Source organism: Chanos chanos, chromosome 3 (assembly GCF_902362185.1).
Source record: "Chanos chanos chromosome 3, fChaCha1.1, whole genome shotgun sequence".
Classification (NCBI taxonomy): domain Eukaryota; kingdom Metazoa; phylum Chordata; class Actinopteri; order Gonorynchiformes; family Chanidae; genus Chanos; species Chanos chanos.
The window spans coordinates 43,293,135-43,307,627 of record NC_044497.1 but is presented as its reverse complement, the minus strand read 5'-3'; the positions used below and the strand labels follow the sequence as shown (position 1 = coordinate 43,307,627).

At 42.0% G+C, this 14,493-nt stretch overlaps 2 protein-coding genes across 2 annotated transcripts; both read left to right on the top strand.

The window, feature by feature from the left end:
* The first annotated feature begins 158 nt into the window (after nt 1-158).
* Nucleotides 159-8,627, top strand: dhx29 (DEAH (Asp-Glu-Ala-His) box polypeptide 29). The gene is made up of 27 exons (XM_030767909.1): nt 159-324; nt 494-567; nt 650-763; nt 887-1,016; nt 1,109-1,251; nt 1,402-1,542; nt 1,639-1,765; nt 1,979-2,134; nt 2,326-2,494; nt 2,598-2,718; nt 2,824-3,426; nt 3,639-3,782; nt 4,027-4,203; nt 4,348-4,488; nt 4,684-4,828; nt 4,949-5,069; nt 5,239-5,323; nt 5,412-5,500; nt 5,693-5,821; nt 6,011-6,086; nt 6,238-6,462; nt 6,680-6,816; nt 6,962-7,052; nt 7,224-7,541; nt 7,926-8,057; nt 8,332-8,428; nt 8,572-8,627. The coding sequence occupies exons 1-27, from the start codon at nt 159-161 to the stop codon at nt 8,625-8,627; spliced, it is 4,107 nt and encodes a 1,368-aa protein (XP_030623769.1).
* A 2,516-nt stretch (nt 8,628-11,143) lies between these two features.
* Nucleotides 11,144-13,889, top strand: mcidas (multiciliate differentiation and DNA synthesis associated cell cycle protein). Its single transcript, XM_030767908.1, is given in 5 exon segments — nt 11,144-11,176; nt 11,179-11,194; nt 11,762-11,859; nt 12,729-12,839; nt 13,167-13,889. Coding segments are annotated over 5 exon segments (981 nt in total).
* Nucleotides 13,890-14,493: the final 604 nt, after the last annotated feature.

The following is a 14,493-nucleotide window of genomic DNA, read 5'->3' as shown; positions in this document are numbered from 1 at the left end:
TTGGCCGGCACAGAATCATGTTGTCTTGACGTGTATGTTGTATGTTCGTGGTGTTGTCGGAGCCGATCAATTTGCACACAATTTTTAAGTCAGACTGACATCGAGTGAACACAATGGAAGCAGATTACTAGTATTTGCTCCTCATATAATCTGAATCAATGGGTGGTAAGAAGAAGAAAACGGCAGTGCCAGGAGTTCCTACGGCTGCTGCATGCAACATTGGACCCGCGTCGGGGAACGGCGATTCGGATTCATCCGCTGGGAAAAACCAGCAGAAAAGGCCAAATTCTGCTAAAGCCTCAACGAAGGATAGCAAAACAAAAGGTTTCACAGAATATATTTATTGTGCTTCTACTAATTAATTGTTAGATATGTAAACCTAGATTAATGTACGGCTGTGCGTCTCTCTCTGTCTGGTTTTTGGTGGTCTTCCAATGAGAATATTTTAGCTGTTGATGAGGTTACTCATGTATCATGTTTTCCATTTCCTCAGCTCCTAAAACATACAGCCTCTCCAACACTTCTCAGGTTGACACGAGTGGGGTCTCTGATAAGTCAGTTCTCAAAGTAAGTGTATTTTTGTTAAAGAGCATCCAAGCTCCTACACCAAATGTTAGTTTTATGTAAATTTTTATGTTCTGTTGTCCAGGTTGTCATTCAGCCAGACTTGGAGAAGAAGGTTGTCAAGTTGATCAATGATTGCAGACAAGAACATGGAGATAAAGGACCAGTATCAGGCAGAATCACCACTAAAAAGCTGCTGGTAAAGATTCATTGTTGCATTTAGTTTCTTATAGGACAATCACTCTCCACTGCCACATGGAAACACCCCTCCTCATGTTATAAGTTACTACAGTGACATATGTGGTATGTTGTGTTTTGGCAGGATCTATACACTGCTCTACAGAGGTTTAATTTCAAGACTGGGCACATTGAAGAGGCCATGAAGAGCAGTGTACTGTATGGAGGAGACCTGCACTCTGCACTTGATTGGCTTTGTCTGAATCTCAGAGATGGTAAAGTTCTCAATCAATGTAATTGCTTTTCCTGTTGTCATGTGTAACCCAGTTTAACTCTACATGAACTCTCCTTTTTTCACCTGAAACAGATGAGCTTCCCGAGGGTTTTAGTCAAAGTATGCAAGAGGAGAACCGCAAGAGCAGACCCAAGTTCCAACCCCCTAAAGAAGATAGAAAACAACAAGTGCCAAAGACAGAAACCCCAAAAGAGGCAGAAAAACAGAAAGCAAAGGTAAGTCACCCTCTCAGTACCAAGAACCATTAACAAACACTGTTTTGCATTTGCTTTGTAATGTTTTACAACATTCAGTTTCACTGATGTGTTGTTTTGGCTTTGACAACTCGTGTTTTTGCTTTTAACAAAAACAAAAAAAAAATACAGGCTCCAGTGAAAGATGAGGACGCGAGCATGAAGGAGTGGATCCTGAGGTATGCTGAGCAGTCCAGTGAGGACAGCAGCGAGGAAGAAGACAAGAAAGGAACAGGTGTATACAATCCAGAGCTGGAGGAGAAATTTGATCCTGTGAGTCACAACATCAGAGATCTGTTAGAGATGTTTGCTCCTTTCTTTCATGCTTAATGAGATGAATCTCATGATTGGGATTGGTTTTTATTTCAGAATGACAGATACCTGGTGCTGACAGCTCAGCTGTATGATGCTAAGGAGATGGCTGCAGCAGCCAAAGCCAAAAGAGACAAAACAGCCCAGAGGACAGCACAGGACAGGATCAGGGTCATACAACAAGGTCTGGATGTCATATTTAACTGTCTTATTTAGACTCTACATACTGTCTCTTAACCATTGCTTTACACCTCTTACGTGGATTTCTGACAATATCCTTCTATTTGGTGAATTCAGTGGATCTGCCAGTGTCAGCGCTGATATTTTATTATGTGAGTAATATGAGTTTGTGCCATGACTGTTGACTGTTGCTCTGTCTTATTTGCTTATATTACAGAAATGAAACCTCTAGAGTCTCATCCTATGTTTAATCCAGCCATTAAAGTGAAAGACACACCTAAAGAGGAGAAGAAGGCTGCTCCCATCTCAGAGGGGAAGGAAGATTTGAACTTTAACCTCTTTGAACAAGCAGAGACACCCCCTGTGGAGAAGAGTAAGACAAGTGTTTAATAACTTCACTGTGTTTGTCACACATTCAAACATGAGATGTTTTCACTTAGCATGGATGAATGAATCTTACAATGGATGCTTGTCAGGTGCTGGTTCCATGAATTTGTTCCACTGTTTTGAAACACCATGCATGTTGGGTCTAACTTACACATTTATTCTGGGTCTCATGTTTAGCAGTAAAAAAGAATGAGCCCAAAGACATCCGGAATTTTGACTACACAGCACGAAGCTGGACTGGCAAGTCACCTAAGCAGTTTCTAATTGACTGGTGTAGGAAAAATCTACCAAAAAGCCCTCCACCCTCTTTCCAGAAAGTTCCAGCTGGGAGATACTGGAAATGCAAGTGTGTTGCCTTTGAGTCTTTTTATTTTTAATTTAAATTTAAATAATACTGATCACTGATTTCTCATGGCTGATTGGTAATCAGTGATACCTCTGTGTCTCAGAGTTCGTATTCAGAGGGTTGATGATGTCCTGGAGGTCTGCCCCACAATCCTGACTGAGGACAGCATGCAGGCCCAGCATTTAGGAGCCACACTAGCCCTTTATAACCTGGTCAAAGGACAGGTGTGTCCAGAACATTCCACATGCTGGTGTTATGTCACTCATCTCTTATATGTTTACCTAGTGATATTCTCACTCTCACTCTCTCTCTCTCTCTCTCTCTCTCAGTCTGTGCACCAGTTACTCCCCCCCACATATCGTGATGTGTGGCTTGAGTGGAGGGACAGTGAGCAGAAGGAAGAGGAACAGAGTCGATCTGCCATCAATAAACCTAGAGACCAGTTCATCGCTCGACTGCTGACGCGTCTCAAGCAGCAGGCCCACAAACAGCAGGTTGAGCCTGAGTCGAGGCAAAAGGATGACGGGGAGGTGCCAGAGGACTCCTGGGAAAACCTGGCCGTGCAGGAGGAGGAACCGCAGGGCCGAGGAGGGCCTGCAGCAGAAGAATCATCTCGTTCTCTCCTGTTACAGCTCCGTGGCTCAGCTTTGGCCCGCAGGCTGCTGACCGAGAGGGAGCAGCTACCCGTCTTTCAACACCGTGAGCGCATCCTGGAGACGCTACGACGGCATCGCATCGTGGTGGTCGCCGGGGAGACGGGCAGCGGGAAGAGCACTCAGATTCCTCAGTTCATCCTGGGAGACCTGCTCACTGGAGGAGACGCAGCTCAGCCGTGCAACATAGTGGTCACTCAACCCAGGAGGATCTCTGCCATGAGTCTGGCCAGCAGAGTGTCCCAAGAACTGGGCAGTGAGGATGGTCCCGGAGGCAGGGTGAGGAACCAGCCATAGAAGCCATAGAAGTATTACTCATCAAATGGTAACTTTGTGAGCAATACCTATTAAGCTCCGGATGCTAGAGAGCTGTTTTATTAATGTCGTTTACGTGATGATGAAAGCAAATGTCATAGTTAGTCATAGTTTTGGTACAACACTGTAATCATTAAACAGTTGAACTGTTTGCTGATGTAGTGCTTACATTACAGACATCATTGTGCGGCTATCAAATCCGAATGGAGAACCGCTCCGGAGATGCAACGCGTCTGCTGTACTGCACTACTGGAGTTCTCTTAAGAAAGCTGCAGCAGGATCGTCTGCTGAACTCCTTGACTCACATTATTGTGGATGAGGTGAGAGATGTTTGGTGGACTGTCCGACAAACTGATCCAGGTTTTAACACTTTCCAATGTGTCATCTGGGCAATGAATGAACAGTCTAAAGGAATGGTTACAAAATCATTGTATAGGATGAATGAGTCATCAATCTTATGCATCTAGAATATAATGGAAATCTGCTCTGAGACTTTCTGATAGACTTTGGAGTAGCATAAAGACCAGAAATTGCTGCTGAATGATGCTGTTCCCTCTGTCTCAGGTCCATGAGCGCAGCGTACAGTCTGACTTCCTCCTCACTATTCTGAAGGACGTGGTCCAGAAACGTTCAGACTTGCACTTGGTCCTGATGAGTGCCACAGTTGACTGTGATAAGTTTGCCAAATACTTCAATCACTGTCCCGTGGTCAACATCCCCGGCAGAACCTTCCCTGTGGATGTAAGTGTCTTAGTCATGTCACTGTTCCTGGAGAGCCACACCTTGTTTGGTTGAGATTGTCTGTGTTATGGATGCTTTATGCCCTGTATTGTTTGAGTCTTGTGGTTCTACAAAGATTTGTTTTCATCCTAATCTGTACCTCAGGTGTTCCACTTGGAAGACATAGTGGAGGAGACAGGCTATGTTCTGGAGAAGGACTCAGATTACTCCCAGAAGTTTGTGGAAGAAGAGGAGGAGGTCAGTATCAGTATCACACAGAAGGGAGGGAAGAGTCTACAGTACCAGGTGAGTTATGTCATATACACCTAAATATTAATCTGTGTCTTAATGTTGAACTCTGTGCATATATAATTAAAGTGTTTCAGTTTGTCTTTTTACCAAAAAAGATCATCAGTTGTTGTTCACCATAATACTGTTTTGAAGACCTTGACTGCTACATTTTGTGTGTGTGTGTGTGTGTGTGTGCGCGCACATGCTCAGGAGGTGATAACGAGAGACTCAGGATCAGGTGTGGACCTGGGTCCTGACTTGGACCACTTAAGCAGCCGCACACGCCATGCTCTGCAATACATGAACCCCAACAAGATCAATATGGACCTGATCCTTGACCTGCTGGACTACCTGGGTAAAAAAAAAACAGCCTACTGCAATACATCTTTAGTACTATACATTTGGACATAATACATTTTTCCCAGGTTGTTAAAGTATGTGATGTACCCCTAATAATCGTGTCTGTTCTTTACAGACAAGTCACCTCAGTTTGCAAAAGTGGACGGTGCTGTTCTGATATTTCTGCCGGGCCTGGCACATATACAACAGCTTTACGATCTCCTGAGCACAGATAAGAGGTTCTGCTCCAAAGACAGGTGATTTTCTCATAGCACATCTGTGCTTACCAAAAAAAAAAAAAAAAAAAATCATGTAGCATAATCTTTAAACGAGACATGTGGAATGTGCATCCTGCCAAATCCTTCTGTGGAGTGCAAAGCTGTACATGTACATTTTTATTCATTTGTTTATTGATTTTTTTAATAGATACAAGCTGGTCGCTCTCCACTCCACCCTGTCATCTCAGGACCAAGCTTCTGCTTTCACAGTGCCCCCTCCTGGAGTAAGAAAGGTACTGTAAGAGAAAATATGGCCCGGCTTTACTGCTGCTTTTTATTTGACTGAAAGACATAAAATACACCTTGCTTCTTCTCTTTCAGATAGTACTGTCTACAAATATTGCTGAAACGGGAGTTACAATTCCAGATGTGGTCTTTGTCATCGACACTGGAAAAACAAAAGAGAATCGGTATGACAAAACGCGATTGTTTATAGAACCGAAAACTCACATCACTCTTCACTGCAGTGTAGTGTCATTGTTATGGATGTGGCATTGTGAAATGTTAATGTTATTTTTCCCATTGAAATCTACATTTTTCTGTCAATTGTTTCGTTCACAACTGTCGTCTGTGCTGGGGTCTTGCACTCGTTTAATGATCAGGTATCATGAGAGCAGTCAGATGAGTTCTCTGGTAGAGACGTTTGTAAGCAAAGCCAGCGCCCTCCAGAGGCAGGGAAGAGCTGGCCGCGTACGGCAGGGATTCTGCTTCCGCCTCTACACCAAGTACAGGTTTGTTCAAAATTCAAAAGCGCTTTACAAAACAAACAGGTGTCAAAGGTAATGATTCACACTTTTATTCATCTAATAAAACACTGAAATACCTACGATACCATACTAACTCCGCGACTGGGCAGTTTTTAAAACTCAAAGATAGGTTGTCATTCAGCTGATGTATAAAGTGTTGTCTGTTGTCTGCAGATTCAATGGTTTCATAGACTACTCTATCCCGGAGATACTGAGAGTTCCACTGGAGGAACTGTGTCTTCATATCATGGTAATGTCTCGAAGGTTTCATACAGTATTATTCACATCTCTGTACTTTTACTGAATATTACATTTTTGGCTTACCTGAGCAAGTGATTGTCATTCCTGCTCAAAAAGCCTAACTCTGACCCTTCTAACTCTGTGCTTACACACACACACAGAAATGTGAGTATGGCTCTCCGGAGGACTTCCTGTCTCGAGCTCTGGATGCACCACAGCAGCAGGCGGTGTGTAATGCTGTGAGTTTGCTGAGGAAAATTGGCGCCTGCCATCAGGAGAGCCACACTCTCACCCCGCTGGGCCACCACCTCGCCACCCTCCCTGTCAATGTCAAGATTGGCAAGATGCTCATCTTTGGTGCCATCCTGGGCTGCCTGGAGCCTATAGTGAGTGATGCTTTTGGAATAGCACTCCACCCAGACCACAACAAGTTCCCTCAGTAATACTACTTAGTTAACAAAGACTCTTCCATTCATCTGCTTATTCCCACCTTGTAATTACAAAGTGATATTGACAAGAGAAAATACTGAAAATATTGATCGGTGATTCCTTGAATTTAATTGCACTAAACGTAATTTATTACTTTTCTGTTTGACTTTACAGGCCACCATTGCAGCAGCAATGTCAGAGAAGTCCCCCTTTGTCACGCCCATGGGCCGAAAGGAGCAGGCCAACCTGGCCAAGTCTGCATTAGCAGTGGCCAATTCTGATCACCTGACCATTTACAATGCTTACCTGGGGTAAATACATATCTTGAATGTTCCAAGATAACATAAGAAAAAGATAAATAATCTCAGAGTGAGATAGCCCTTGCTCTAATTACTCATACAACATTTAAGGTTCTCTGTCAATGTTCTGATGGTGGTTTTTCATCCACACACACAGCTGGAAGAGAGCGCGACGTGACGGGACTCAGGCTGAAGTGGTGTACTGCAGGAAGAACTTCCTGAACCACACTGCCCTCCTCACTGTAGAGGTAATGGACCCCCTAGATGCTTCAGCTCCCGTCGAACATTAACGGGCTTAACTAAAATCTATCTGACCATTCGCTTTTGCCGAACTGAATTCTGGGAAATGTTGAATAAAGTCATCCGTCTGTCTGAGACTGCTGCTGAAACGGTTCCCATATTGATTGTGTCTCCATCAGGATGTAAAGCAGGAGCTGATGAGGATGGTGGAGCAGGCTGGATTCGCCGCCTCAAAGTCCGCTCACGGTCTTCGCTCACAGTCAAGGCCTGAACCCAAGGGCCTTGGTTCGCTGACCAAACCGGAGATCTCGCTCCTGAACACGGTTCTGACCGCAGGGCTTTACGACAGCGTCGGCCGTATTCTCTACACGCCCTCGGTTGACGTTCAGGAACAGGTGACCTGCACGGTAGAAACAGCCCAGGGGAAAGCCCAGGTCCACCCCTCCTCTGTCAACCGCAACCTGCAGACTCACGGCTGGCTGCTTTTCCAGGAGAAGGTCTGCATGAAAGCCTTACTTTTACTGTTAGTGTTATTGGTCCACGTTCGTACAAAGATATGATTTCACGGGTATATTTTATTTGGAAACATCCCAAGTGTACATTTTGTAATCTCTGTCGCATGTCTTTTAAAAGACAGCAATGTGTAACTATTTTCCCTATCTGAACGTGTGTTTTCAGCAACGTGTAACTATTTTCCTATCTGAACGTGTGTTTTTAACCAGTACAGTATTTACATAATTTGATATCTGCAGGCATGCGGTTTAGTGTCATGATGTGTGCTTAGAGTATTTTAATCTCTGTTGGCTTGTCCTACTCTTTGATTAGTGACACTGGAATGCGCTTGGTTTATTTAAACCTCTGTTTACCCGTCTTACTCTCAGGTGAAGTACTCTAAGGTATATCTGCGGGACACTACTTTGATCTCGCCTTTCCCCATGCTGCTTTTCGGCGGTGATATTGACGTTCAGCACCGTGAGAGGCTCATCACTCTGGACGGATGGATTCATTTCCAGGTCAGGCTACATGGAGCTTCCGTCTCGAGAGTGATTAGCCACCGACGAATACTGTGGCTTTAGCAGAAGCTCCTAGACTGCATGTATTGTGGGCCAAAAAAAGGCTGCATTTAATCACTTACAACTCAAAGCTGCACTTTCATACACAGATTCAAGATGTAATCTGAATTAATACTTGACAGTCATTTTGTATGATCAAAGCTGCTTAATAGCAGATACTGTGGTAAACAGAGAGCATGGCGTTAAATATTAGTCTTCCCTCATTTCTCACTAGGCCCCAGTCAGAATCGGAGTGATCTTCAAACACTTGCGCAAACTGATTGACTCCCTCCTGGAGAGGAAGTTGGAGAACCCCAAGATGAATCTAGAAGGTAAATTTATCATTTTTAACCAGATTCTTCCTTGCCATTTCCTCTCACTTCTCTTTCATTTTATGTCATCGTCATTTGCTTGTGGGTACAGTTTACCAGTGCTGATCTGTCGTGACCTCTTTGCTGTGTTGCTCTTTTCTCAGATGAGAAGACCATACAGATAATAACAGAGCTGATTAAGACAGAGAATGCTGTTTGATTGAGTGCCCTCTTTGTGGACTCTGCTTTACCCTGACATTAGTACGGAGTGCTGACAAACCTCACGATCTCACAGAGGGCTTTTATTTTGTCGTGCCTGCCGGGGAAAAAAAAATTCTTACGTTCACTCACAAATGCTGCCCATCATGAATAAAAGTGTTTTCACATCAGTTTAAATGAGGCTCTGTGTGTTCTCCTGTGACTGCAAATTATGTGACTGAATATTTCATCTTTATTTCTGGCATGCTGGAATGCAGACATAACATTATGTTGTTATCGTTTTATGAAAACATTTGCAAGAAGATGAAAGATGAAGAGAACACAACTTTTCTCCTGTTCTCTAATAAATGCTATATGAATGATTTCATATATCTACATGTTTATATGTTTGTCTGATATAATATTCATGCCTTTTTTTTCTGCCATTTCAAACTTAATGATTTTCAGCATGACTGACACTCAGATTTGCCTCACGGAATTTGCATTGACATTGTCCTTAATATGAACTTTTACTAACAGAGAACAGTAATCACAGGCTGGCAGATTTAAGAATTACAGCCTGATATTAAGTTTTAGAAGGCCATTAAGAAAGTTGACATTCATGTCCTTTACCTGATGCTTTTTTTTCCCTTTTGCTTTTAAAGGAGATGTACCTAATTCTGCTTTATGCCCTCAAGGCAAGTCAAATTTTATGACCCCACAAGGGCAAACTTTGGTTGCAGCCAGGTTTTAAAAAACACATTCAATCCATCATCACACACAAAATGAAAGACAACATGCCAGACAGGACAGAGACTACAGCACAAGACAGTCCATGTCTCATAATTTTAGATCATGTCCTCATTGTTTTATAACAACAGGAAATAACACTATGACTATTTTGAATTGTTGGGTTGTTGGCTAATCTCTGTCTCTTAGTGTTTTTGAGAAGTGTGACATGAGTTACTATGGTTTGAACAGAAGATGTTATTCAAATATAATTAAACTGGAAATAGCTTAATGTGTGGTCTGGAAACCCAGAAGGTGTATCTCTATCCTTGTGAGAGCCTCAAATAAACCGCAGGAAGAATATAAAAGAGTGAGAGGATGAATGATCACCTGGCAGAGGTGTTTACCACTGCAGGACATTGACTGAACTGACATAAATTTAAGGATTCAGTGTTTCCTTCCAACAAAGACAATTATCAAGCCTCAAACTCCAGAGAGGTAACTCGTGTATCTCTTTTGTAAGCTTTTGACTCTTTGTCTTCTGACAGACTATATACATACCTTTGTGTGTTCTGACACTGTGACATGGTTTGCATTTCCACCTTTATTTCCTGAAAGGAAACTTTACTTGTTGCAAACTCCAGCACCTAGGGTCATACCCAGCTAATCCTTCATTGACCTCAGCATGACAAACATGCTTTTCTTTGTGAACACAGACTGACCTCTTAACAACAATCAGGCTTTCCTCAAGAACAGGGGAGGGCCAAACACATCAAATAATAGAATGGGCAGGAGAGAGCCAAACATAGACATGGGTGGCTTCTCTCCACCTCCAGGTCTGGCTGCTTTGTCACTCTCTCGAGTGAAAGTTCACTGCCAATTCTGACACAATAGCTAAGCAGAGCCAACTTAAAGAGTTTCTTTCCTGGGTTTTTCCAGATTAACAAAAGAATTTTAAAATAACAGTAATGATAAATTACTGCAATATAATTTTCAGCACTTTGGGAAAACATGAGAACCTTTCATCTGTTTTAGGTAATTTTGTTTTAGAGTGTAGAAGACATCTTTGGAGTTTTAAAAGACCTTTTAAGGGCACTCTGTCATATGTGTGTCCTCAGTAGGTCCCCTGCCAATCACTTACCTGACCTCACAGGTCGTGACACTCTGCTAAACAAACACAGGCCAGGTGCCATCAGCAAATGAGACATACATACCTATGTATACAATGGGCCTTCACCATCAAATTCCACCATAGGTAGATATTTTTTGTGATTCTTTGTAAAGAAAGAAACAATATGTATTTCATGATTGGACACAGGATGAAAGATGTGATGTGTCAGATTTGTCCGTTACTGTTAATCCTTACCGTGGGACATTGTGTTTCTTTACATCTGGGTCAGGTGTATCAGGTAATTTGAGACTCAGTTTACATCAGTTTAGGCGTGGGATTACCAGACTGGCATTCCAAACAGTAGACTGTATAAGAACCATCGGAGCCTACTTTCAAGAAAATGCATCAAAAGAAAGGTCGTAAAATATTAGTCAAACGGTGCGGATACAAAACAAACAAGCCTAGTTTGAAATTGTTTGGAAAACTAACACAGTTACCTTGTCGAGCGTCGGGCTGGGGCGGGCACTCGCGCTTAAAGCTTGCAGTTAAAATGAATAGGCGCTATGAAGCGCGGGGAGTGAAGGCACGCGTCGCTACATATGCACCTGACGATAACCGTCAACTCCTTTGAATGACTTGTGCTCTCGCCGCTAAGTGGAGCATCATTCCCGCACAATTCCACAACTGCGATCATCGCAATGCAGGCGTGCTACTATACCCAGCTACCATCCTGTGCTTACTACCAGACGGTAGGCTTAGCTAATTACATTTAAATCGAATTACTTGTGTTTTTAAATTCTATATTCAGTTTTTTATTATTTAGTTGTGTTGTGTTTTGTATTTAATCACCAACAGCAAGATGGGACATGCTCAGTCAACGAGTCCTTCACAGAGGGGTTTGCTTTTGAATTCACATCGGGTGAGTTAATAATATTAGGTCTTAAGTCAAAAAAATTATATTATTTTCACATTTTAATTATGTAATAGTATTTTAAATGTGTCCCGTGCATATGTAACTCATCTTCGCTGCCATAGACAGGTTGCAATGTTATGTAAAGTAAATCAAATAATTCTGGATTGCAACACTGGTGATTGCAACAGAATTCGGAAACTGCATGTGACACTATTGATTTATCTCAATGTAAGTTTCACACATTTAAGAGATTGCATAACAACGAAGATGCGTTGAGATGAAATAAGTTGAAATATATTCATTAAAAAAATTATACAAATGGAAAGATCTAATTACAATTCAGATGACTGATTTTGAGTGAAAAACTAATTTATTGTGCTGTTGTCATGCTGCCTGTGTACAGAGCAATTCATCTCTGTTGATTCATCAGATGTCCAACGACTGGGGCATGAGGTACATAATCAACAAAACCTGGATTATGCTCTGAAGCTGAACAGACAGGTGAGAGAAAGCATGGGAAAAGTGAATGAGAACCATCACATTAAAGTGTGTGTATAACTGTATTATAAAGAGTATATACTTGACTGCGTGCTGTATCTGTGCAGCTCTTACTGATTATGAACCATTTCATTTTGTATGTTATAATAATAATTATTGTGTACTATTTTTATTGGGTGGTAAAGAGACAAATATTGAGTTTTGGACTGCTAGAGTATGCTGGTAACCCCATTATAATTTCTCCTGTTTGCATTCAGGTAAATAGTGCTCAGATTCAAAGATCCAAGTGATAGCAACTAGTGAACTAGATCGGCCTCTGGTCTATGATAACCTCAGAAGTTCTTCCCTCTTAGATGTGTGAAAAGTTTTTAGAGAACTGTGACATTCAGTAACAGTCCTGGGTTGAGGCATGGGAAAGTACAGCACTGACTCATCCATTTTTCTTCACACTGCACACAGTTTCTCCTATGGTGTGCTGTAACAGGCAGGCACTTCCCCTTTTTTGTGCTGTATCCCAGGGTACGACATAAACAACCTAAACACTAAATAATGAACGGTTCAAAGTACAACATAATGATTAATCAGAATCAAAGCACACGTTCTGTTACATGCATGTGTAACTGTTATATACTGATGTAATGTCGATCCTTCCTGCTCTTAACAGAATTGCCTGCATTAATGCTCCCCGGAGAGTTTTGGTTTGGGGAGATGTTTTAACAAGCATTAACAGGACATGCTGGACATTCATAATAGTGCTGGGGTTTTTATTTTGAATAATTCAATCGGTGTCATTCTGCATGACGTTTATGAGGCGGAACTGGAATAATTTTTGTAAAGTATTTAACTGAGAGAGAAAACGTCCTTGTGCACAGCTCCATGTGACCCTCCGACAAAAGCAGGAGGAGATCTCAGCCTTGAGGGAGAAGAATGCCCAGTTAAAGGAGTTAGCCAGACAGACTCAACATTATGCCTCCATACTAGAGGTAAGCTGCCATCCTTTTTTTTTTTTTTTTGGCTATTGCACATAGTTAGAAGCATTGTGATTGCACAAGGGACAGTGTTATGTCCTTATTCCCACATGACTTATATAATCCATACCAGATGTCTGCTAAGGGTCACGTCATACTGTGGATGGAAGGATAGAAAGAAAAGAGAGAAAGAAGGGATGGAAGGATAGAAGGGGAGGGCATACTACAGGACTCTTAGCAGATTCATGCTGCCGATACCCCAAAGCAAATAGCTGACGCATTGCTTAAGATAAAAAAATGTGCCTTCTGACGTGATCTGTGTCTTTTATGTTTCTTCTCAAGGCCCTGACACCCTCTGCTGAAGAATGTTCCACGTTGTCTCACTCTCAGTCTGTGGATCAGGCGCTATCACACCCAGCTCACAGAGAGCAAACAGATTTGCAGTCCAGTGCACCAAAACCCTGTGAGAAAACAGACTGGCTCTCACTGGTGCTGTCTCACACAGAACAATCTGACGGGTTATATACTGATCCCAGTGACCACCCAGGCACCAAGACACCACATACAAACAACTCAGTTAAAAGGCTGTTTCAGGGGGTAATCTCTGATAGCAGTGACACCAGTGATGGTGGAGGAGATGGAGAAAAAATAAGTATGAGTCCTAAGAGAGACACAAAGAGGCCCAAGCTGGACCCTGAACTCTTTCAACTGGACCTAGAGCAGCTTAACCAGATAACAGAGCAAGCCGAGCGGGATCCAGTACAGTCAGACTGTAATGCTCTTGTGAACCAGCAGGACCAGAATGGTGCGCATTCATCCACAGGCCAAAGCACAGTGAACGTAAACCTGTGTGGATCACTCCATGGGCTAAATGTGGTAACAGCCACTTCACCCATCAACAGCGGGTACACGGAATGCACTGGTTCAGGAACAGGCATGTGCTTTAAGACATCAATTAGAGATCACAGTACTGTAAGGACCCAGGTATTCCCAAACGGGAGAACGTTCACCTCCCACACACCAAATGGTGGCTGTAGATTCCTCTGGATCCCCACACAGAACTAACTTATCCCTTTTCCCCATTCTTACTTAACACTCGTAAGGTCTCTTCACAAAACAGTCACTAGATACGACACTGAACACATAAGAGATCATTACAGCACAATGTGATGATTAGATATAATAATTTATTACATTAAAATATCATCCAGTGGTGTATGCCAGACTGAGAAAGGCGGTGTTTTGGATTAAACACAATAAATAAATAATTTTTGCTTTTGTAAAGCTACTTTAAAATCCATTACATTATGTACCTGATCTTTATGTAGCTATTTTTTTCTTACCCATGTAAGAGGCCAATAAAAAGTCTGAAACTCAAGCATGTAATGTAGATATATACACATATATATATATGTATATATATATATATATATATATATATATTAATATGTACACACTTAAAACCCTCTCCTCGTTGTCAGGTGGGGTCACATTTTCTCTTTAACCAAGTAATGTAATTTCATGTACAGATAAAATAAATGATTTTAAATCCTTAATGCTTCTGTCATGACTTATTACATTGTTGGTGAGTATATTTCTTCAGGGTATATGTACTTAAGGCCATTAGGATCTTGTTTTGCAGAATAAATGTAAGCCTACATCGTCTCAG

Excerpts from the sequence above, each read along its gene's own strand:
- dhx29 (XM_030767909.1), top strand. The coding sequence starts at position 159 with ATGGGTGGTAAGAAGAAGAAAACGGCAGTGCCAGGAGTTCCTACGGCT. Across the intron at positions 7,053-7,223 it reads CTGCCCTCCTCACTGTAGAG|GATGTAAAGCAGGAGCTGAT; the intron begins GTAATGGACCCC and ends TGTCTCCATCAG. Across the intron at positions 7,542-7,925 it reads GGCTGCTTTTCCAGGAGAAG|GTGAAGTACTCTAAGGTATA; the intron begins GTCTGCATGAAA and ends TCTTACTCTCAG.